At 41.6% G+C, this 25442-nt stretch overlaps 1 protein-coding gene across 13 annotated transcripts in view; it reads right to left on the bottom strand.

The window, feature by feature from the left end:
• Positions 1–25442, bottom strand: part of FGGY (FGGY carbohydrate kinase domain containing) — a 384478-nt gene that overhangs the window by 162913 nt on the left and 196123 nt on the right. For all 13 annotated transcript variants that reach the window (XR_006734168.1, XM_045547904.1, XM_045547899.1 and 10 more), the window contains one exon: positions 6209–6312. Coding sequence is in view for 12 of the 13 variants with exons in the window: in XM_045547904.1 (XP_045403860.1) it covers positions 6209–6312 (104 nt within the window). In the remaining variant the exon portion in view is untranslated. The remainder of the gene's footprint in view (positions 1–6208; positions 6313–25442) is intronic.

Genomic DNA, 25442 nt, shown 5'->3' on the forward strand with positions numbered 1-25442 from the left:
AGTGTTGCCTGTCTCCTCATAATGACTGAAGCTCGGGTGCTGGTGCCTGGGGCCAGGGATGTTACTCATACTCAGTCCAGCACAATGTTTCTAGAATGTTTCTCAAATGCCAGGAGAAACAAACTACCTTGAGCTTCCTGAGGGCACGTTCTGTCTCTCATCACTCACTGAACATCAACCCTCTCCTTGCCAAATCAATGCCTAGCACACAGCTTGTTTTCAATGTATGTGGTTGCTGGGTCCCAGGGCTAACCTCAAGACAGAGAATGTGCTGGTTCCTAGAGGGCTGAAAACAGCAAGTCCTGTAAATGAAGAGGGAGCAGGGCACTTCATGAGCAGCACCGCAGCGCTTTCACTAGCAGGTGTAACAGTGGTCTTGCTGTACCATATGGACTCCCTTCCCACCCCACCCCTCTCAATGACCTCTGCCAATGTCATCGGTTAAAGAGACCAATACAGAGAAGCTGGTCCCACTTGTCCACCCTCTTCTTAGCTGTTGTATCCTACTAACAGAAGACTACCAACTCAAGGCACAGGGCTGTTTTCTCTCCCTGTGGTGCCCTCCCAGTGGGCTTACACATACCCACATCCCACCTAGGCCTCACAGAAGTCAGCTGTGTGGTTTTGTGGACATAGCAGAGAAAAACAAAGTGGAGAAGAGTGAGGACAGGGCCTAGTACCTGAAACTGGGCTGGTGAGAACAGTGTCTTGGTTGGGGGCAGGGAAACCATGATCCTGCAAACGTCACTTCCTATGGGAAAACTTTCTTGTCTACTTTATAAAGACTGGCGATGGCCCCTTCTCCATACCCCCCCTCCACTCCCGCCACACATTTACTGTAGTAATTACCATCTTGTACTGTGGTTGTCTCCTTTTTTGTCTGTCTTTCTCAATGTACCTGAGCTCCCTGAAGGCAGGCATGACATTATATCTTATTTAAAAACCCTTAGCACTTAGCCAGGCAAATATGAGAAAATGTTTTCTTAATAAGTGAATAATTAATGAATACTTTTTAAAAAATAAACTTTTAATTTTAGAATAGTTTTAGAAGGTAGAAAAGTTGTAACTATAGTACATGTCCATACTCAGTAGTTTCCCTATTATTAATGTCTCATGTAAGGTGTATATCTCACAATTAATGAATGATGCTGATATCATGAATTAAAGTCCATGCCTTTTTCAGACATCCTTGGTTTTCACCTAACGGCCTTTTCTGTCCCAGGATTCCATCCTGGATGCCACATTACATTTGGTTGTCACGAACCTTTAGGCTCCTCTTGGCTATGATAGTTTCTCAGACTTCTCTTGTTTTTTGGTGACCTTGACAGTTTTGAGGAGCACTAGTCAGGTATTTGGTAGAATGTTCCTTAACTAAGATTTGTCTAGATGTTTTTCTGATGATTAGACTGGGTGTAGGTTTTGGGGAATGAGACAACAAAATGCCAACCCATCACACTGTAACAATGGTACATAATATCAACATGACTTACCACTGTTGACGTTGACCTTGTTCACCTGGCCAACGTAGTGTTTGTCATATTTCTCCAATGTAAAATTACTCTTTTCCCTCCTTTCCATACTGTAATATCTAGAAGAAAGTCACTATATGCAGCCCACACTTTAGGAGTGGAAAATTATGTTCCACCTCCTTGATGGTGGAATATTTACATAAATTATTTGGAATTATTTTGCACAGGAGATTTCTCTCTTCTGTTTATTTATTTATTCAATCACTTATTTATGGATATTTATGTTACACTTTGGGTTTTAATCCAATACTATTTTATTTTATGGCTTAAATTGGTCCAATGTTAACCACTAGGAAAGTTCCCTCAGGGTGTTCCTCTGATATATTCTCACCTTTTCTTTCTTTTTTTTTTTTTTTTTTTTTAGCACTTCCTAACTTTCTGGCACTACATGACACTCCAGGTTCATCTTGTATATTTCCTACTCCAATCCTAAAATCAACCACCATTACTCCAAGGAGTCCTGGTTCCTTTTTTTTTTTTTTTTTTTTGAGACAGAGTCTCACCCTGTTGCCCAGGCTGGAGTGCCGTGGCGTCAGCCTCCCTCACAGCAACCTCAAACTCCTGGGCTCAAGCAATCCTCCTGCCTCAGCCTCCCAAGCAGCTGGGACTACAGGCATGCACCACCATGCCTGGCTAATTTTTTCTATATATATTTTTAGCTGTCCATATAATTTCTTTCTATTTTTAGTAGAGACAGGGTCTCGCTCTTGCTCAGGCTGGTCTCAAACTCCGAAGCTCAAACGATTCACCCACCTCGGCCTCCCAGAGTGCTAGGATTACAGGCGTGAGCCACTGTGCCCAGCCCTGGTTCCTTTTTATTGGATAATAGTATTAGAAATCAAGATCTGAGCACTAAATGTGCTTATTACAACTAGCTCCTGGGGTGTCCTTGTTTCTAGGCCATCTCAGCTGACCAAGCTAGGAAATACATACATGTTTATTAACTTGTATATGTACACATTTCCATAATTATTTCTACATGTATCCACCTGAATTCATATTAAGCTAAACATGAGTTCATACTGATGTCTCTAGTTCTAACCCATAACCACATGGATTCTTCTAGCTTTAATGAATCATTTTTTTTAATAACAATACCATATTTGGTATTTTGTGCCAAGCCATTGACAAAGATTACCTAATTTAATCCTGAACACAATGTTATGGGTAAATACTATTGCTCACATTTAACAGATGAAGAAACTGAGGCACTGAAAGATGAAGTATCTTAACTTCACACAGTAAGTGGTAAGGCCAACATCTGAGCCCATGTCTTTGAGACTCCACGTCTACTCAGCGACAGAGAACCACCATCTCCACATCCATTTTACACTGAGAAAACTTCAGTTCTCAGCGATTTAAGGTGCAGATGTGTTTCCCAGCTCTCATCAAACCTTACCTCCTTAATAGTCCTCCCGACCTCAACTCCCCAGGGTCCTCTCCCCACCTGAGATGCTCACTGGAAGACAAGTTGCCACGCTGCAACCCAACTTGACAGCTCAAGAAAAGGTGTGCAGGAGCAATGGCAAGGATCAGCTCCAGCTCACCCCGTGACTTTTCAACCTCTGGCTAACCCCTGCTGTGTATTATCTGGGGTTTTGGGACTTGGTAGTAATTAACTCTGAACAAGCAGCTCTGCTTTCATGGAGTTAAAAAAAGAACAGCATTTTTTTTCCTTGTTAATTAAATCATCCACAAAGAAGATAAATGTGTAGCCCACACTTGTATCTTCTAAAATATCAAAGGCCTTACTAGTATGTCTTATGTTCAACCTCAGCCTTTTTCTCCAGATTCCTGAAAGTCACAGGAACCCTGAGGTAGGAAGCTTCTAAATATTTACCAATACTCACTCACTTGGTCATTCATTCATTCACTTTTTCTGAGCGATCTAGAAAGACTCAACCTGGATCAAGCACAAAATGTTCCCAAAAATTTTGTCACAATTAACATACTGAATTGGAAACATCAGAAGTGAGTGAGCAGACAGGAAGAGAATCCTTTAGGTCATGTTGAAAATCACTTTTTGAAAAGTCCACAGCCCGCTTTGGTCCCTGTGTTCTGTTCGGTGAATTTTTCCTGACAGTGGTGGTTTTATTTGCCAGAACCACAACAAAGGGGGTCCTTGAGTTTCCCTGGGAGTGTTTCCTCAGACCTGCACCTCTCCTAGACCTCACAAAGGTGTTATTGTTGCTGGGCTCCCGGCACCTGAGGGAGATCAAAGGCACTTGCCGATGCCAGCATGCCCGCAGTCTCACCCTCATGACATAACATTAAAGCTGATGATTAATCCCCTTCGCCCAGCGGGTCCCTTCCCACTCCCGAGTACAAAGCAGGGTGGGGGTGGGGACTTTATTTCCAGCACAACGTGACCATAATAAACGGGCATTTTCTGGCCCTCATTCATGGCAACCAACTGCAGCTGCCCTTCAAACTCCTTAAAGTCCAAACAGTGGCTCCATGTGTGCCATTTCCATCACTAGGAAAGTTTAGTAAGAATCCCCACCACTTCTGAGTGTTTTCTATGTGCTAGGTAATACATACATAATGCACGTTACCCAACAACCCTGCAAGACGGGCATTATTACCCCTAATTTGATGGATGAAGAATCTGAGGCTCAGAGAAGATAAGTATCTTGCCCAGGTTATAGGGCCAAGAAGTGTATGAGCAGATGTTCAGACGTGCTTCTGCATGATGCAAAAGCCCATGCTCTTTCCTTTCCTCTCTGGGTACGTTATAGTCATGCACAATACAGTGAGGCATGGATGAGTACAAGCTTTGGAATCAGAACTAGATTTGAATTCTTTGCTCCAGAACTTTCATATCTTTGTGACCTTGGGAAAACTACTAGACTTTTCTATGCCTCAGTTTCCTAATTTATAAAATGGATATGGTAGGAAAAGTCAGTATCGTCCCCATTAAGAGACAGTGAGACTGAGAGGCAGGGCAGCACAGAGTCACTCACATCGATTTAGATTCTCTTCTACTCAGAAATCTGAACTGAGTGGGATAAAAGTGCCTGAAATTCAGACTTCACAGGAGAAGCCAGATTAGATGTGTCCCTGTGAAAATCAGAGATGATTTGAATAGGTTTAAATCAGTATTCAGAGAAGACACGCTAACAAGTCAAGTAAAATCAAGGCTGGCTCCCTATTTGAGCACTTCCCACTTAAGGAGGCTTCGGCCTGTGTAGATCTCCCCCTCTGATGACAGCTAAGCCTTGCAGCAGGGCTGCTGAGCAGAAGAAATATGCTGCGACTTTTAAACTTAGACAAGTTCCATTTAAGACTCTGCCCAGTGCCCAGAGAAACAAACAAAAGGAAATTTATTTCCTTAAAGTCTAGCACAAGTGTCACCTCGGGAAGACTCTTCCAGCCCTGGGCCCTCCCAGGCAGAGTCCGTCTCCTTTCTGCTCGACAAGGGTGCTAGCAACCAAGAGCAAACCCTTGTGCCGACCCTACTGAAACACTTTGTATCCCCGCATTTAACCCTCACAGCACAGGTGCTATCACTCTCCACATTTTGCAGACGAGGCATTTGAGGCCCGAGAGTTTAAGTACCTTGCCCAAGGGCCCATACTTATCGAGTAGAGGAAGCAGGATTGGAAACCCATTGGGCTGACTCCACCCTCTCTACAAAACGGATGCCTGGCACATAACATATGCTCAATATCAGGAGTTCAATTTGAATTTATATTGTGGGGCATATTATAATATACTGTAATATCTGTTATGACTCTACTCAATGGAGGGCCTATATCATCCTTATATCCCAGGGGGTTAGCATTGCCCAGACACAAGAGCAGGAATCAGTAAATAAATTAATATTTACTCAACCAAAATACCTACTGGTACAAAAGGCTCAGTGGTCCCTGCAGTTACTACATGGCTTCACATCGCACATCATTTCCTCCATAGCTGAGCTGATTCTGCCCTGGGCTGTATCCCACTCTAATCTCTGCTCATCTCCCCACTCCTCCCCCACTCTCCCCTCTATTTTACTCATCTGGGAAAAATCCAAGGAGTCGTCGATCTAAGTTTAACAGAGTAATGACTTTTAAATAAAAATATGGTAGAAATGGGTACTTATCGGAATGGAATGCTTTCAGACTCATGCATTTAAAGAAGATATAAATTTTAGGGCAGGCACTAAATTTTAACTGCAATCTGGGAGAAAGCCTTCCCACTAATTCATGGAGAAAAATTAACAAAGTGAAAATTGCTTATCAGTGTTCTTTTGAAGTCATGATATGCAGCCTAATTCTATAGATCATCGGGACGCTCCCAGGGAGATGGATTTATATTGATTGAGAGAGAACTCAGTGGTCAAGGAAAGCAGACACCCCTTTGCAGAAAAGACCCAGCTACCCATTAGGGACACACCAGGCTGGGAGTACTAGGCTTTGCCATCTTTGGGTCCGATTGATTTCACCCCTGAAGCCTGGGAACTCTGGCCACGGTGATGTCAAAGGCAGACTCAACCCTTTCCACACTTTTTAAGAATTTGGGCCCTGGGAAAAGATCCAACAAATGCAAGCAAAGCTACTGGAGGGAGGGCTGGGCTTCTGCTAGACAGAGGAGAGGGGGCAGACAGGGAAGAGAGGAAGAATTGGACCGGGTGAAGGAGCCAGCAGCTCACCCCCTGCGTGGGGCAGCCTTGACTTTGCACCCGGCGGACTCACCCCCATGTGACAAGAAGATGTTCCACAGATGACAGCCAGCCGTGACGTCACTGGCTGTCCCTCACAGACGAGGCCGTGCCCTCTCACATCTGCCCCAATCACTCCTGTAAGAAAGGAAAACAAAACAAAATCCTCTTTAAAAAATAAAAAAAAAGAAAGGAAAGCTAAAAACAAACATACATTTTTTTTTTTTTTAATAGTCAACATGGAAGAAGAGTCCCACGTGTAGGCCAGTCTCAAATGGAAACTTAAAGAGCCTACTTGCCTGTCACAGGAAAACTAGAAAACCTGCTCTGTTTTTGCTTTATTCTGGTCAATGTATGGCATCCAACGTTGAAATAACAATAGTAACTGTAATTATCATAATAAAAGCAGTAGCTATCAATTATTTTGTAGCTCACTAAATACCAGGCACTATACTATTTACATGGATGGTCTCATTTTATATTAACACTATCGAGGAGATGTTATTAATGCCACGGACATCAGAGGAGAAACTAAGGTCTGCAGAGGTTACGTGAGTTGCCCAACCACACTGCTAGCAAGATGCAGAGCCGCGTGGAATCTGGTTTAACACATCACATCTCAATCTTGACGGCAAAAGCAAAGGAACTGCTTAATGACTGAATGTTTTTGGCATCTCTAGGCCACCATCCTTACTACTACTTATTACAGAATTCCAAGTCTGGAGGAAAGCGTGACTGAGAGTCAGTTCCTATAAAAGAATGCCACATAGCACAGTTTCTCGTTAATGGTAGACACGCTGGCTTCTCCACACAGATTGTATTCCTCAATGCTTGCTGGGCAAGTGAAGTTACAAAAGTGATGACAGAGCTAGGAAGACTGTTTAGAACTTGCAGTTGACTTTCATTTATTCAAATACCCAACAAGCACTTTCTATGCACAACATACCAGGTAGGATGTGGGAGCTGCAAACACAGAGAACCGTAACAGGAGGTGGCAGGTGGAAGGTGCTTGGGCAGGGCGCAGAGACTGGGACGCAGGAGAGAACCGCTCCCGCTGACCTCGCCAGCTCCAGTGCAACGCCCCTTCTGCGTTCAATCTCCAACACCCGATGCTCTTCCCACCTCAAGACCTTTGCATCTGCTCTTCCCTCTGCCTGGAATGCCATTCCCCAACCTCTCTGCCAGGCCAACTCCTATTTATTCCTGACTCAAATGTTACTTCCTCAGAAAGAGCTATCAAATGGTCTTATGCACCGGACTTCACTGGCACAAAAAAATACTGGTAATTTTGCAACATCACATATCCTCTCCCTCCCCTTCTATGATAAATGCTGTGGGGAGCTGACACTATCTTACCACAGGCTTAGCAGCTTGGAAGCTACCACAGTTGCTAGCTTGGGGCAGGAAGTGAGCGTGTGAATGCTTGGGGATGTAAGGATAAGGAAGACAAGTTCCAGCTCCCAGGGTGGTCACAGCCTGGTAGCAGGAAGAGAGAACCCTAAATGGAGCAATTCAATGCAGGGGGATCAGTATAGGAGAGGAGGAAGCACAGGAGCCACAAGGGCAGCTAACTGACCCACAGGGGCTCTGGCAGGTTTCCTGATGAGTTCAGTCTATACTGAGTTCTGCAGGAGGTAGCCAGGTAAACGGCAGAGTGGGAGTCTCATTAGGCTGCGAATCCCCAGATATTGAAGGTACTGGCTGCTGAGCTGCAGGACTTTCTAAAATGTGGGAAAGGGGCCACAGCCAGGCTTCTTACAATGTTCTATGTTTTTCCAACAGCTTTCTAGGGTTTTCCATTGCTTTTTCCAAGTTCTACCTTCTGGGGCACAGGAACTTGTGAACCTCTGCTATTGTTCAGAGGTCCAGCAGCAGGGGGAAGTAAGACTCTTCCAAACTTTCTGTGTGGCTTACTGGAGTAGTCAGAGCCCAGAACCCAGGCAACAGAAGCCTGAGACTTGAGCCTGCAAGAGTCCTTGGCCTCTGTGTTTTCAGATCAAGTCCCCTGCTCTGCTCAGTACTGAGGGGCTGCCCCTGCAGACTGCAGTTCCCAGACTCCAAGTCAGCTAAGTCGGGCCCTGCCAGGAGATCTGAGGGCTGGAGGCCACAGCATAGCTCCTCCTCCTCCCCACCCCAGACAGCATCTCTGGCAGTGGCTGCTTCCTCTCTGCAACCTTGGCTCTGCTGATGGGGCTGCCTTGGCCCCAGCATCTGCTGGTGTCTATTGCCTTCAGACTGTGGGGATACCACCTGCCTCTTTGTCCCTCCACCTAGCAGGTGGTAGCAGCTTCCATTTTGTTGATCTCTGGCTTGCTTCACTGGGAACATAGCCAGCTCCTCCATCATCTGGGTCACCATTTTTGTGTGTTGAAGTCCCTCATTTTTAAATACCTAGAGAGGTTTATGTTTTGCTGGGTGGACCCTGAGTGATATAGTTCCCCATTCAGGGCACAAAGGCTTTTGTACAGGAATAAACCCTAGATGTGAGCTAATTTTAACTGAGCTCTTCTTGTGTGCTCTCTCTCTATATATGTGTCATTAGATTCTTACAACAACCTAACTTGATTACTACTATTATTATCCCCATTTTACAGGCAAGGAAACCGAGGCTTAGAAGTGAGTAGCAACTCCAACAGGGTCACACAGCTCACAAGGAACAGGCCTGTGATTCAAACTCAGATAATCTGATTCCACAGTGCTGGTTCTTAACCTCTAAGACTCACAGGTTTTTCTCCAAGATAAAAACCCATGAGCCAGGCTGTCAATGTTTACTTATCTGTACATCTCAAAATATTGGGTCTTAAATATATTGATCCTGAGATTCTTGACAGAAGAGGGGTTGGCTACTCCTGGTCCACAGTCTTATAAATAAATTCAAGAAATTCCCGAGAACGAACCATATCTATTGGTTCCTCACATATAAAGTACAAGAAAAGTTAATCTTATAGGGTCATTCAATCCTGAAAGGGGCTTTAAAACAGGGAAAAAAGAAATATGTAGGAAATATTTCTTCACTTCTTCACTGGTTAGCAGATTTGTTGTTGATATATCTAGGTTTAGAACCTGAGAACTAGTGTGTTATAATGAGAAAAGAATGGAATTTGGAGACAGAAGGACCTGCTATAAAATGAGAAAAATGACAACATCATATAATCACTCTGATATTGAGGAAATGTTTAAAAACAGATGTTTGATAAATGATAGCTGCCACGACCAACACCATCAACATCATTGCCATCATCTGAACTCAAGAGACAACTGTATTCTTTCTTCCTTTCCAGCAAACATATTAGACATCTAAGATAGGATGGGTACTGGGCTAAGCTCTTTAAATATTCGTTCATTTCATCTTTATAACATCCATAAAAGGTGAATATTCTTTCTTCCCTTCAATACACAAGGAAACAAAGGATCAGAGCGTTCAGGTAATTTGCTCAAGGTCACAGGGATTTAAGCAGCAGTGCCAGGATGCGACCTTTTTCTGTCTGACTCCCAAGCCCATGTTCTTTCTATATTCCCCTACTTTATGATATTATAACCGTCTTATATAAAGAAAACATACTTGGAAGTGTCAGTTCACTATGAAATAGAGCGGGATCCATGGACTAAGAGTTAGAAAATCTGAGTTTTAGCCTTGATTCTGCCATAAATGACCTAAAAGTTTGAACTAGTTCCCTCATTTCTACAACGAGAGAAATAGATTGCAAAAGCAGGTCCTTCCTTAGCTGTTCTCTGCATAAAATACACCCAGTGCTTCTTCTAAAATACCAGATAAGGTGCCTCTTTGCTTGGAAACATGAGGGCAAAAAAAGGTTCCCAGGTTCTCAGGAGACTTCGGCAACCACCAGCCAGGCTCGCAAAGCACCGGTGAGAGGCAGCTCTCGCCCAGTTTCCGCTCAGGAGAGGTTTTCTATGCTCTGCCTAGTGTCCACCCTGATGAACAGCAGTGCACAGCTGATGCTCACTGTGAGACCACATGCCTGGGAGCTGGCATATTTCATTTTTCCTTTGGCCACCCAGAGCTTTGACGGGCTGTCCCTGAGAAAAGAGGCCCAAAGACAAGCAGAGGAAAGCAAGAAAAGGTGGGAGGAGCTTAGTCCTTTCTGAAGAAACACATTTCACAATCCGTAGAGCAGTTGCGGACTGCACATGTACATCAGGAAACAATTCACAAGACGAGACTTTGACAAGTGCAGCCTTCGATACTGCCGGGGCCCCTCACATGACTGTAGAAGTGTCAGTTTATTCTGAAATCCTCAGAATGCTTAAGGAGCAAAATTAGCAGCTGAAGAAACAGACGCCAAAAAAAAAAAAAAAAAAGTGACATACTCAAATGTGCTTTCCCTGCAACTTGCACAAGGCCCAGCTGATGGTAGTTGCTCAATAAATTTTTGTTGAATGAAAAAACAAATAGCAGTAAAACAAGCTTACTTATTCAATGAATCACTTCTGGGCCTCTTATTTAATACTCCCACCCCTCAACATACACACATAGTTCACATCAAGCAGTATGTTTAAAAACAAAATTAAAAAAGGAAAATTTAATATATCACGAACAGCTCTTTTAATTACTCTATGTGCTGTCTACCTTCTTCTCCCCCAATTCATTCTAACAACCATCCTTCCAACCATTTATTGAGTACCTATTATATTTATATAAAAGAAAAAAGAGACTTTGCAAATGTTATGATTAAGAGTATGGTATCCTGTAATTTATCAAGATACAGCTGTTTTGAAAGCTTTAAAGGGTCATACAGAAGAAATACATCCCATGTTCAACCATTTGTGTTATAATTATGTCCCACTTTATAGCCATATAAAATACTTTATAGCTTGGAAAAAGTATCCTCAAAAACTGTGCCCTTCATTTAGTCTCTAGAAAACCCCATGATAAGTGAACTTTATTTCCAGTTCACAGTTGACGAAACTGTGGCAGAGGGGCAAAGCAATGTAGTCATGTTTATTTAGCTACTTAGAGGAAGAAACTGGGCTCAAACCAGGATTTCCCTGTCTCCTAATCTGATGTGTTGGCATACTGAAAAGGATTCTCTTGAAATAACAACCTCAGACACCTTCTCCGAAGGGTGAAAAAAAACCGGTAAGAAGGGTTTTGAACATCACTTAAGACTGTATCATCTTGAGAGTCTTGATTCTGAATTTGAATGAAAAAACTCCATCAAATGAGTCACTGACACAGCTGGCTGAGCGGTGGGAGGACTGCCCAGGGAAGAGGCTCTCTAGAGACGACCAGCCCCGGGTATGCAAAGCCTACGCCAACTGCAAGCTCCTGGACAGGTAGGAATCACATCAAAGACCTATTATCTGCAGAGGACCTAACACTAGTCTACATACAAGCAGACACCGAATTCTATTATTTTGACTGATATCCGCTTATGTTACACAGAACATAGTATATTGGGTTAGCATTATAGCACAGTGCTTAAAAACAAGGATTCATCCATTGTGTGACTTTGGTTAAGTTTCTTATCTTCTTTATGCCTCGATTTCCACATCTGTACAGTTTGGAAAACAGTATCTTCCTCATAGGATTATGATAAGAACTAGATATGTCAATATATGTAAAGTGCTTAGACCAGTGCTGTCCAACAAAAGAACGGTCTGTGATGATGGGAATGCTCTGTATTTATACTGTCCAACACAGTGAACACCAGCCTCATGTGGCAACTGAGCGCTGGAAATGTGCCTACTACCACGGAGGACTGAACTTTCCATTTTATTCAATTTTAATTAATTTAAATAAACTAGTGGATACTGTATTGCATGCTGCAGTTAGAACATGCCTAGCATCATATGAACCTTTGCCATTTTTATTATTTTTGTTATTGTTATTGCTGTTATTATTATTCTCTGTTTCCTCAGACTTAGGCTTACTTACATGCTCTTAATCTCTTAGAAGCTCAGTTTCCATATTTGAAAAATCTGAATAATACTTACCTACAAAATTGCTGTAGGGATTAAGTGAGATGTAGATAGAACACAGCAGAACTCAATAAATGGGAGCTGTACCATCAAGGACCTACAGAGGTACCTGGCACAAGCAGGACTCCACGTGGGGCCTTTTCTATTTATTCCTGAACGTGCCTTGCTGGTCCGTGCCCCTGAGCATCTGCTCACGCTGCCCCCTCTGCCTAAGTTATCTTTTCCACCAACACACCTCACTCCCAGCAATCCTCCTGGGAAACTAGGACTCCATTCTGAAGACACAGATGCAGAATAGACACATCAGAAGCCCTTCCTGACCATGTCTTCTCATGCCCCAAGCAGCCCAGCCCTGCAGAACCAGCCAGGCCTCCTTTTGTAACCCACTCCTGACAATGTACAGACTCTATTATTGTATCAGTAATTTATGTGTTTTCATAGGCTACACAAACCACTCTCTCTTCCAGACTATGAGCAAACGGAGGCCAGGGCAAGTCTCCACACTGCAGTGGCTCACTAATTTTTGTTGTTGTTGTTGAATGAATGAATGGATGTGTGCGGCACAAGACATATACCAGTAGATAAAGTATAAGACATTTTCTAGATGACAGCAGCACATTTAATCATGGACAAGTGTTCTGTGTCTTCAATGAGAATAAAGGTGAAAGTTACTGAACAGTTTTGAGCAATAATTCATGGGTAATAACAAAATTACTGGAGCTTTACAACATACCTTGTCAAAAATCACTGGTAAAGGCTAAAGCTTCCAAGAGATTGCTTTGTGCTTGACACTGTGCAAATGTTATCATATTTGATTCCCACAATGATTTTGTGAGGTAGTTACTATCATACTGTTTTGCAAACAGGGAAAATGAGATTAAAGCTCCTCTACCAACTTTTCCCAGGTCCTACACTGCTGAGGTGGTGTGGGATGTGTCATACCCAGATCTACCTGACTCTGACTTCACCCTACCCTACATTATCTCATGGAGACTACAGAAACTAGTTCCTTTCTTTTCAACTACTTGCAAGAATTTTGTATATTCCCTATGACCTTGGCATAACTAAACTCAGATCTCTCTCAGGATTTCACGTCATAATGCCACTAAAGCAAGCCCAAAGGGTTAACCTCAAGCCTAACAAATGAAGGGGAACAAAATAGCTGAAAAGATTTCTTTAATCCTAGTGTTTGATGAAGCATCACCTTGACTTTGAAACAATGTGGTCTAGAATTCACCCCAAGTAAATCCTAAAATAGGTTTACCTTTAAAAAAAAATTGTATATTTTAAGTTTACAAAAAAAAAAAAAAAAAAAGTTATATACCCTGACACTGTCACCACCTGCTCCCCCACTCTCCCAACCTCCACAGAGCCAGAAAGATATTAGGGAAGGTCTCTGCCTGAATGAGATGTATTTAGTAAACAGACATTTACTAGATGTCTGAACTAGTTAGGGCATAATGGTTTAGAGCGAGGGCACTGCAATGACAATGCTTGATTTCAAGTACAGCAAGTTGGCCAAATCACTTAACTGCCCTGTGCCTCAGTTTCCTGATCTATAAAATTGGAATGATGATGGTAGCTTAGAGGGATATTGTGAAGATTAATGAGTAGAACAATGCCCGGGACAAGTTTACTCAACATGTTTTCACTGTAATTCTTGTTGCTACTGACAACTTTCAGTGTTAACAGCAAGAGTTGGCATGACAGTTCACTCGCCTTCAGCATGGTGCGTGCTTTGCCAGAGTTATCTGGGTCTACTGAGATTGATTGAAACATCTGTTTTCTGTCCTTGAGTGTACAACTGATGACAGAATGATGGGGAGACCAGGGGAATACAGAAAATGAGGTCCCGGGTAGCAGGCATAATCCAGGCTAACACTTTAAACATTATTGAGCGTAAAACCCAAAGCTGTATATCCCCAAAGCCACAATTACACGTAGCACCATTTGCACTACAATCGTTTCTGCCTTCATGCCACACTCTCCCATGACTTGCACCCACCAGAAACCAACACGAGCAACTGGGGGCAGAGGCAGAGAACAAAGGATAGACTCAAATAATTGGGTCTCACTCCTCTGTTTCTCCTTTCTACCCAGAAAGATCAAATCTCAAAGGTAGGCTAATATGCAACAGCTTAGAAATCTGAGACTTACAGAATACTAGCAAAATCCACAGTGAAGACAAAGCAAAAACCTGATTTCAGAAATTCCTTTCTTCCTAACCTCAACACAGGCTCTACATTACTTGAACATTGTCATCTATGACTTCATAAAAAGACAATTTTCCCCCCCACAGACATTAGGCATGGTAAAGTGTCAGACTGAAATCCAATCCAAACACCCAAGTTAATGCACAAAAATTGCTTACTTTGTTAAAAAAAAAAATTAAGAAAATGGGCCTAAGTACCACAAATGTATCTTATGGAATAAGTTCTTAAATAGATCTAAAACTGTGACTGTAAGTCATGCAGTTGCCTTCTAATATTTTATAAATTAATTAATTCAGCAGCTATTTACTGATTCCCAATTATAAGCCAGGCACTATGTCAGGTGCTAGAAATTGGAAGATCAAGGTTCTTTCCTTTTGTTCTATAAGATCCCAGTCTGGTAGGGGTGGGGAGATACACAGGCAGACAGGTGTAAGATAGTATGAGCGAGTGATTCAGATCTGACTAAGTCTAATGGAAGTGTGTGGCCCGGGCCCCCGACCTGTCCTGGATGGTCAGGGGCTCCTGAGACAAGTGGGTCAGCCACCAGGGAAGGGGCAAGGAAAGGCAGGCATTTCAGGTACCCTTTAAGACAAAAGAGATGGTGACATAAATGCGCAAAAGAGAGAAACAGCCAGATGATGCAAGGTTGCTGGGCTCCGTCACCTCAAGGAGAAGAAACTTTGATTCCAAAGAACTTGGTTGGCATAAAACTCTGGGTCTGAGGTCAGACAGATCTATATTTGGTTCCTAGCGCTACCAGCAGTTTGCTCTGCAACCTTTGATAAGCTAACTTGCTTCCCCAGCCTCGGTTTTCTCAGTTGCAAGGTGAGAATAATGGCATCTGCTTTATAGGGTCATTATTCCTGGTATTAGCACTTGATGGGGTTCAGGACATGCTACTCCAAAATATGCCATGTTAGCATATTGAGTATTTTAAGCTGAAGATATTTGAGAAAACCACAGAAGCAGAAAGGTCACTCTCAGCTTCCCCCTACCCTTCTCCCCTGAAGCAGGTCATTAAACCTAAGAAAAACCTTTCCTTAAAGCAGGTCACAAGACCCTCACGTGAGAGGGGCCCTACCTGAACTCCAAGGAAAGGAACATTCTTATCTCTGAAGATGAAGAACCATAGCCATGAATCTGAATGAACAGGCCTTGCTACATGTCCCCTAGTTTATTACCATTAGATCATGCCCTTTTTGCCCTATCATATTTCTCAGCATCTGTCCACTCTTCATAAACTTAACAAAAAATTACTTCAGGTTTATCTTTCTTCAGGTCTTCAATTCCTTATGCAGGCTCCTATGTCTATGTCGCGTAAAACATTAAGTACGTTTGTATGCTTTTCTCTCCTTAATGAATCTTTTGTTAAAAGGGCCTCAAGCTAAGAACCTAAGACGGATAGAGGAAAAGATATTTCTCCTCCCCTGCACTTTGTTAAGTCCAGCGTCCCAGGAACCCCCTCAGCCCTGGGCAGACTGGAACAGCTGCTCACTCTATGTGTAAGTGAAGGAGCCTTGTGCCTGGAATAGGGGAACTGCCAAATAAATGTTAGGGTCCACTTTCTTCTGAGGAAAAGGAGAACTCGGTTTCCTTCAGCAACTTTCTCTTGTTCCTAGACTAATGGTCTCATTTACAAAATTAGCTGAAGGTTCCTTGAAGGTGGAGAAAGGAATTCAGCAGCCCAGACAATCCCCTCAAAGACATGGAACGAACTAGTGAGATGCTTCAGGAAAACACTAGGAGGGAGATGGGAAGTGACAGGACACGGTCTTTATGACATTTGAACTAAGGGGAGAGGTTGGAAATCTCAGAAGCAAAGATCTTAATTAGCAGGCTAGCTCCCCTCTGCCCCCGACCTCTGATGCAAACTCAGCACCTCCTTCCTTGGTGTGAGTTTCGGTGCCATCAAAAACTTCCAGAGGTTTTGCTGGGGTTAGTTGAACATTGACAGATTCTTCAAAGCTTGGAATTCACTCTGAGAGCCAAAACCAGGCCAAGTTTCTGTAAGGCTAGGATTTCCCCTGGGGAGGGTCACGGGGCTCTACCACATCTAGACTGTTTCATCTACTCTCACTTCAGACAACAAGGAGACCAAAAAAAAAAAAAACCCCAAAGTTGGATCCCGATTCTACTCCCTCCTCTGCCACTGCCATTCCCAGGGGACTGGGGGTGGGAGTGTAAGGTGACCCCCACCAGCGGATAAGAGTCAGGCCAGAGAGCTCAGAGAATTAAGTGATATGCAGAGCAGCTGGAGAGAAAATCCAAAACAAAATAAAACAAAATCCTGCGCAAGATAAAGGTCCCAGGGTTGTAAGGCAATGAATGACATGTGGCTGAAATGGCTTCAAAGCGAGGAACAGCTTAGGTAAACAAATGGCGTGGACGATGAGGGCGAAAATGAATTACAGAAAACCCCACGAGGAACACACTGGTATTTTTCAAAACCTGCAGTTGAAGCAACATCTCTGCTTCAACAGGGATCAAGATTCAGGCCTCCCCTCTGCCTCTACACCTGTGCTTGACACCTGCCCACCTCCTTGGGACAGCAGCCTCAGCCAGGCTTTGCTCCCTTCTCTGCGCCCATCCTGGGAACGGGTGCCTGCTAGCAAGGGCACTGGCTTTGAGGGAGACATTGTCACATACCACCACTTACTCCCATGACCTCGGGCAAATGAGCCGAGCTCCATGAGCATCTGAAGTCTCATCTGTAAAAGGGAGACTATGATTGCAAACTAAAAGTGTAGAAATACAATCTTGTTTTGAAAGAACAGTGCTATCACACATTCAGCCCTGATGAATATTCTCTGTCCAGCAGGATTCAGTAAACATTTACTGAGCATGACTCCACATTAAGCACTGTGCTCAGTACTGTGGGGGAAATAATACTTGAAAGAACATAATCACTGTCCTCAAAGAGCTTACAATCTCCTGGGGAGCCAGGGACGTGGCAGAGGCAGACTAACAACGGCTTCAACAGAAGCGCAAACACATATTCCAGCAGGAGGAAGTAATTCCCACAGTGTGGGCCCAAGAAGCCTTCTTTACTGAGGCCCTCTTTCCTCTTCGCGCTAACTTTAAGATCAGAGGGATCTCAGCAACCCTGCTGTGGCCACTGACTCCCAGTCCTGCTGCAAACATACCTTAGCTCTTCTTACCATTATCATCATCATTGTCATTGCCATAATCATCAGAGCTAATACTTGAGTAATATTTACCTGTGCCAGGTACTAATCTAAGTGCTTTAGGCAAATTCACTTATTTAATCCTCACAACTGCTATTATGATGCCCATTTTGGAGATGAAAAATTTAGACCCAGCATATTAAGTGACCCACGATCACAAAGAAAGTAGGTAATAGCACAGAATATGAACTCAGGTAGTCTGACTCCAGAAATAATGCCTTTTTTCTAACCATTAGGCTGTCGGAATAGTGTTACATGTATTCTTGTACGTTTTTTTTTTTTTTTTGGTATACACAGTTATACATTTCTGTTGGATATATGCTAGATTTCTGTATTATTTTTTACTCTTCCTCTGCTCTTCCTCCTAAATTCTGTATTTCAAAGGTAAGAATTTTTAAATGATTTTTGTAATAACACTCAATCCACCAATTCAAAGCACCTCTAGGCAAACACAGAATGTGTCCCCATTAGTCCTGTTTCCTTGTGAGCTCTTCAGAGCAATGACTCCCAGGCCTCCTCCAGCATGGGCCAGAGGCAGCAACCAGACCAGACAAGCTACCCCTCACCAGGACTTGCCGCTCTGTGCTGGCCTGGCAGCACCTGCTGTGCTGTCAGTGGGCACTGTCCCCTCAAGTTAGCTGGTCCTTTTCATTGTCCGCATCTCCCCTACTCCATCCTGCCATCTGTTTGTCAACCTGCAGCCTAAATTCTGGCAGGCCAGCAGGTGTTCCTTCCTTGTCTTTCCTTCTATCCTCTTTCTATAAGGCTGTGTGGCCCAAGGCAGAGACAGAAGGGGCTCAGAGTCCCTGGTTATATGTATAAGACAAACTCTCTGTATTCATATTCCATGGAGAAAGCAATCACTGATTAATTTCAACAGAGTAGGTTGGAACTTTTCTCATTATTTAAGGGAAGTTCACTTTTAAAATACCAAAAAAGAACAATACCTTCCCATCTTTATCACTAACGTGGACTGTGCACTGAAAAAGAGGACTCTGAACACAAATTCTTCCATTTCTTAATGACTCATGGTTATCAGTATAGCAAGGTGGGAGCAGAAACCAACATTTATGAAGCCCCTAATGCAGACCCAAGAGTGTGTTAAGTTAGGATTTGCTCCGTTGTGCATGGAAGTATGCTGACTTCACCCCTATCATACTCCTTCTCTGATGGCCTTTTAAACCACTCATCTCTTCCCCTCCACCTTTCATGGCCAGATTATTTCATGCTTATGTCTGCATTCTTAGCATCTAGCTCAGGGCTGCATGATGCTTTTGATATTTTTAATAAACTTTAGCAATGAGGTATAACCTGCATTAAAAAACTATAAATTTTAAGTATACAGGTTAGTGAATTCTCACAAAGTAACCATACCTATCCAGATCAACAAATAAACCCCTTCATGCCATTTCCAAACATCATGCCCCACAAAACATAACCACTATTTAAATGTCTAGACCATTGTATTTGCCTGGTTTTGTAATTTTTAAACCATTCAGTGTATTTTCTTTGTGCCAGCTTCAGTCACCCATGTTTGTGAGATGCAACCTTGTTGTTGCATGCAATACACTGTACATTTTTATCGCTACATAATCTTTCATTGCATAAATATACCAAACATTTATTTATTCACCTTGCTATTGATGGGAATTTGGGTGTTTGTTTCCAGTTTTTGATTATTACAAATAATGGTTTATGTGTATTCTTATATATGTCTTTCTTTTGGTACACATAGGCCCACATTTCTGTTGGATGTATGCCTTAGACTGCTGAATCATACAGTATAGAGATAATCCCAAACTCTTTCCCAAAGTGTGGTACCAATTCATACTCCCATAGCAATCCTTGAGTATTTCAGGTGTTTCATATCCCTATCAACTTGGTGTTATCAATCTTTTAAATTTTAGCCAACTTGGTGGGTGTGTAGTGATATCATAGTGTGGTTTTAATCTGGACTTTCCTTATGACGAATGAGCCTGGAAAACTTTTCACCTTTTATTTTCCAATTGTGTATCCTCTTTTCTGCAAAGCCATTCCAATATATTTTTTGCCATTTTTTTCTCAGCATGACTATGCTTTTCTTATTAATCTGCAGAAATTCTTTAAGCACTCTGGATATAAGTCCTTTATGATATACATTAAAATTATTTTCTCCCACTTTGTGGCTTACATTTTCACTCTCTTAATGGCATCTTTTGATAAAAAGAAGTTCCTTATTGTACCAATCTGTTTCTTTATGGTTGTACTTATACAGATGTCTACTTAAGAAATATCTGCCTATCCCAAGATCATGAAGATCTTTGTCTTTTAGAAACTTTATATTTTACATTTCATATTTAAGTCTATAATCCATTTGGAAACTCTATGTATGGCATAAGGTAAGGACCAAAATTCAATTTTTGCCATATTGATATCCAATTAGCAGAGCACTATTTCATTGAAAAGGCCATTCTTTCCTCATAGCTCTGCAGAGCCACCTTTGTCACAAATTAACTGTCCATACATGTGTTTCTGGACCCTTAATTTGTTTTCTTCTGATTTATTTGTCTGTCCTTGCCCCAACACCAGTGTTGATTACTTTATAATAAGTTCTGATATCTGGAAGTATGAAATCCTCCCAACTCTGTTCTTCAAGATTGCCATATTATTGGCCCTTTCCATACAAGTTTTAGAATGATTATCGATTTCTATTCCCCCCAAAACAAATCTGCTAGAATTACGAATTGGGCTGCACTGAATGTATAGAATGACTTGGGGAAGACTATTACAGTCACAATACTGAGTCTTCTGATAGAGGGACATCACGTATCTCTCCATTTATTTATGACTTCTTTAGTTTTTCTCAATAATGTTTTAGAGCTTTCTAAGATGTCTTTCACATTTTTATTCCTAGGTACTTTAATATTTTGATATTACTGCAAATCATGCTACTTAAAAACTTTATTTTCTAAATGGTGTTTCTGGTTTATAGAAATAAAATTGAATTTTGTATTGAGATTTTGCAATAGCAACCTTACTAAATTACTAACTTTAATATTTCATCTATGGATTCTTTTTTTTTCTATATGTTTATCAGTGCTCATCTATGATATCAGTTTTTTTCTTTCCAATCCTTATATTTTCAATTCATTTTTCTTGACTTGCCATATTGTGGAATAGAAGTGATGAGAGCTGGAACATTTTCAGTATTTCACCACTAAGTATGATATTTGCATTAGTTTTTTTTTTCTTTGCAGATATCCTTAATCAGAATAAGAAAGTTCCTTTCTACTCCGAGTTTGTCAAGATTTTTTTAAAAATCATGAATATGTGTTGAATTTTATCAAAGGACCTTTTTAAACAACTATTAACATAATCTCATAATTTTTTCTTTTGCGTCCTTTTTGAAATACGAAATTGTATTAATTTTTCACTTGAGTTCTTTTACCAGTTTTGGAAAACTGTTGGTCATTATCTCTTCAAATATAGCTTCTATATATGCCTTATTACTACGTTATTAAGTAGGAAATGTACAATTTCCTTAAATACTAAGTTTGACAGTTGATATCTCTGACATCACTTTGAAACTTCTTGTTTTATTTTTATTGTAAAGATACATTCTCAGTTTTTCAAATGCATGATTTGGCTTGTGATTATCTGTCAAAAATTTTTTTAGAACAATTTTTGTGAAACCATGGATAAGTCAAAAATTCATGTTATTTTTGAATATGAGTTCTGTCATGGAACCAATGCAGCACAAACAGCTCAAAATATCAACCAAGTGTTTGGGAAGGATGTGGCTAATGAATGTGCAGTACATTGATGGTTTGAGAAGTTCCATCTGGTGATCTTAATCTTAAAAATAAGCCATGTGAGTGATCTGAGACCAAGGTGGATTATGATGAGGTGAAAGCTGTAGTGGAAAATGAATTCATCTCAACCTACGTGTGAATTAGCAGCAATGTTTCACATTACTATTCGAACAATATTGGACCATTGGAAACAAATGGGCAAGGTAAAGAAGCTGGATAGATGAGCACCACATGAATTAAATGAGCGTCAGAAGAGAAATCACCTCAAAGCTTGCCTTTCTTTGTTGTCATGATATAAAGGCAAACCATTTTTACATTATGTTTTTACATGTGATGAAAAATAGACTATTTTTGACAATCGCAAGCACTTGGCACAATGGTTGCATAAAGATGAAGTGTCAAAACACAGTCCAAAACTGAATATTCATCAAAAAAAAAGCTAATGGTGTCTTTTTGGTGGTCCAGTACTGGTATTCTCCACTACAGCGTCATGAAACTGGGTCAATCAATTACAGCGGATGTCTACTGCAACCAACTGGACAAAATGATGACGATGCTTGCGGTTAAGCAGCCAAGATTAGACAACAGAGGCAGGCCAATTTTCTAGCAAGACAATGCTTGACCACATGTTGCACAAAGAACACTGCTCAAACTACAGAAGCTGGACTTGGAAACTCTTTGTCATCCACTGTATTCACCAGGCCTTGTACCAACTAACTATCACTTTTTCCAGGTTTTGGGCCACTTCTTGCAAGGAAAATTATTCAATTCTCAACAAGCTGTAGACAATGCCTTTTGTGATTTCATCACCACTCACTCTCTAGGCTTCTTTGCTGCTGGCATAAATGAGCTACTGGTAAGATGGCAAAACTGTGTTGATAATTTAGGCATATACTTTAATTGTACTGCTTCTTATTTGAGATATAATAAACTACACTTTTGATTTGGAATTGGACATTTCATATTTAATGACCTAAATATCTGAAGCCCTTCTTGGAATGAATTTCTTGCTTAAGATCACCTTCAATGGCCTTCCAATACCTGGAGTGAGAGAAAGGAAGTGCAAACTTTTCAACATGGTACTTAAGGACTCCCAATCTGTCTCCACCTATTTGATCTTTATAGCCTCATCTTCCAAGAATTCCTTATAGATACCACAGGTTTCAGCCAAACTGTAATGCTTACCATTTTCCAACCTCATTGCAGTGCCATCACTTGTGTTATTCTCTCCATCCAGACACTCTGCATTGCCTCACTCCCAGGGGAGAACACGCCTGTTATCCCAGATTCTGTTCCAAGGCTTACCCCCTTCTCACTTCCCTGAAGGACCATAAGAGCTGGCATCTGAGGGTTCTCATTACCAGTCATGCGACCTTGAGCAAGCTGCTGGAGTGGACGTGAAGATTATACATGAAGACTCTCCAGCACATTCCTGTCACACTGAGGTCCCTCAATGAATATTAGTATCTTTGTCTTTTCTTTGCCTTACTGTTTCAACTAAAAGTGACTTATCCTTTTTTAAAAATTTCTATACAACTTAGCCCACATGTCTCTGTTTCTTTGTATCACTGTATTTGCCACAGTAATTAATCTAGTGTTTAGCATGTTATTTATGCTAACCCATTCATTTATGCATATATTCATTCATTTATTCAGCTGAGAGCTGGGGCCCAAAGCTACACAGACGAACATGACCAGATTCTATCGCCCACAAAAAGCTCACAGTCTAAGTGGGGGAGACAGTAATGCAATCATCTATTTAGGTGTTTAAATGTTGTCTGTGTGTTACACTTAAGGATAGAGATATGCACAAGGGGAAAGAATTATGAGGCCACATGCATTAGGGTGGGCAGCAATGTTACACCACAGTAAAGCAGACAGCATATGAATTCTTTTGAAGAGCCACATTATTCAGGTGTACTTAATATATCTCACAAAATCCAATTGTGTGGCTTTTTCTTTACAACTTTCAGCTGTGTGAGCACTAGCTCTAGAAGGCATGTGAAATTTTCACTCATATTATTGGTACTAGTGGGAGATTCCCCACTCAAGGTTTCACAGTGGGGAGTCACAAGGCTGGTACACTTTTAACTCTCTAGGCTAAATTCAGCCCAGGAACCTACAGCAATACAGATCAACAGCCTAACACATTCTATTTAAACAGAATATTAATAGCTTTAGCTTTCCCTAGACCTGAGCATTTGATGCAAATGAATGTCTTTTGGGTTTAGAACATTAAAAAAAATTATCTACAGCTAATTTTGTTAACAGTGGCTTGTGTGAAGCTATATAATGGTAAGAGGGAGAGAGCTGGGGTCAGACAGACCAAGTACTCTCTATTCCACCACTCTAGCTGCCTGAGTCTGAGCAAGTCTCCTGCTTATCTTTAAAGGGGGTGGTGAGAATGTGCACAGCCATAAAGCTTGTTGTCCACATTAAGTGCTGTCTAGATAAACACTTAGGTAGTGCCCAGCTCATGGTAAGTGTAACAGATTGGAAAATATCTTTATTGAGATGCTTTTGAAACAAAAATTTAAGAAAGCAGTCTTTCAGTTAGCCAGGATTCAACTTTACCCTTTTTGGATTATATACAGAAAAGTTTTAACTGTGACCAACTTGATTTAGGCCGCTCTCTTGCTATTTTTTAAGGTACCACTGGAGAAGTCCATTAGGCTTATATAGGGGTTAGGTACAATGCAGATATTTAGGTGCCAGTTAACCCACAGGTCAGAATCTGTGGTGGTAGGGGGACCCGGTAATGTGCATTTTTAACTAGTTCCTTGGCTGACTATGCATATTCAAGTTTGAAAACCACTACAAAAAGTAAATAAGGATTAGAAATCAGATATTTTTCCTAAAAAAACTGTAAGCCATTCTAAGTTTAAATAGAAATACTTTCATTTTTGGTTATCCTTACTATGAATTCAATTTCCTGTGGATGACTGGAAGTAATCTAAACAACCTATTTTCTGTTGCTCCTTCATATATTTTCCATTCCCTATCTCTGATATATAGCAATTTCTAACTAAAATAGGAACAGAGGGAAGTTATATGAGATAATCTCTCACTATTACCAACAAAATGAAGATTGGAACATTTGGAAGTACGGGCACAGAAATCCTGTAGGGCTCTGGAAGACTACTCGCCAGCTCAGACTACAGTGAAGACAACAAGCAAACTTTGGGCATTTTCTGTTTGCATTTGAGGATTGGAGAAGAGATAACAGGGTAAAGAGAAAGGAGCAAAGATAACATTCCTCTCACAACAGACAGTGGGAGAGAGCAGCAGTGGCAGAGACAGGAGTGGGTATGAGACAGGGAAAGTCATCATTGCCCGCGCTCAGGCCTGGGGGATGAGAACAGTAATGGTGAAATACAGACTGCAGAGAAGGGGGAACACACTGCTTCCCGTCCAGCCACGGTTCTGCAGGCTCGGCAGCTGCTGTTGCAAAGGTAAGCACTGCCAGGGACTGGGTAATTACTAAATCCTCCCCATAGCCTGGCAAAATAAATATGTGCTTAATTCTACTTTAAGTAAACTTTTGTTCTAAGCTTAAAATGAGATGGTATCTTTTTTACGACTCTATTTCTTTGGAGTATCATCCGTTAGTATTAAAAATCATAGCTGCACTCTCAAAGGCACATGCTTGATGTAGAACATTCCACGTACATTTCACATAAAAATCAGTGCTAAGGAAGCTATTTGAATAGATAGGTTGATTCAAATTAATTTTAGCATCCAACCACCTTGGCTTGGAATTCAAGGCCTTTTACATTTGAGCTTCCAACCTGGAGTAGCTAACACTTGTTGAGTGCTCTCAATGTGTCAGGAGAAGGCATCTATACAATAACTCTAGGAGGCACTATTCTCATCCCCACTTATAGAGGGGAAATCTGAGGCACAGAGCAGTTAAATAACTTGGTAATAAGTGGCAGAGCTGGGATTTGAACCCAGGCAGTCTGACTCCTGAGCCAGACTGTGCTACACAGGCTTCGTCTCCCAGTTATCTCTCACTGTTCCTGCTCGCATACTTGAGAGGTGAGTTTTCCACACTGATATGCTCCTTGATTACACCAGGCCTTTTCAGACCTCCGGACATTTGCACATTCTAGTCCTGCTTCTTGAAATGCTTATCGCAG

This window comes from Lemur catta, chromosome 3 (genome assembly GCF_020740605.2).
Source record: "Lemur catta isolate mLemCat1 chromosome 3, mLemCat1.pri, whole genome shotgun sequence".
In the NCBI taxonomy this organism is placed as follows: Eukaryota; Metazoa; Chordata; class Mammalia; order Primates; family Lemuridae; genus Lemur; species Lemur catta.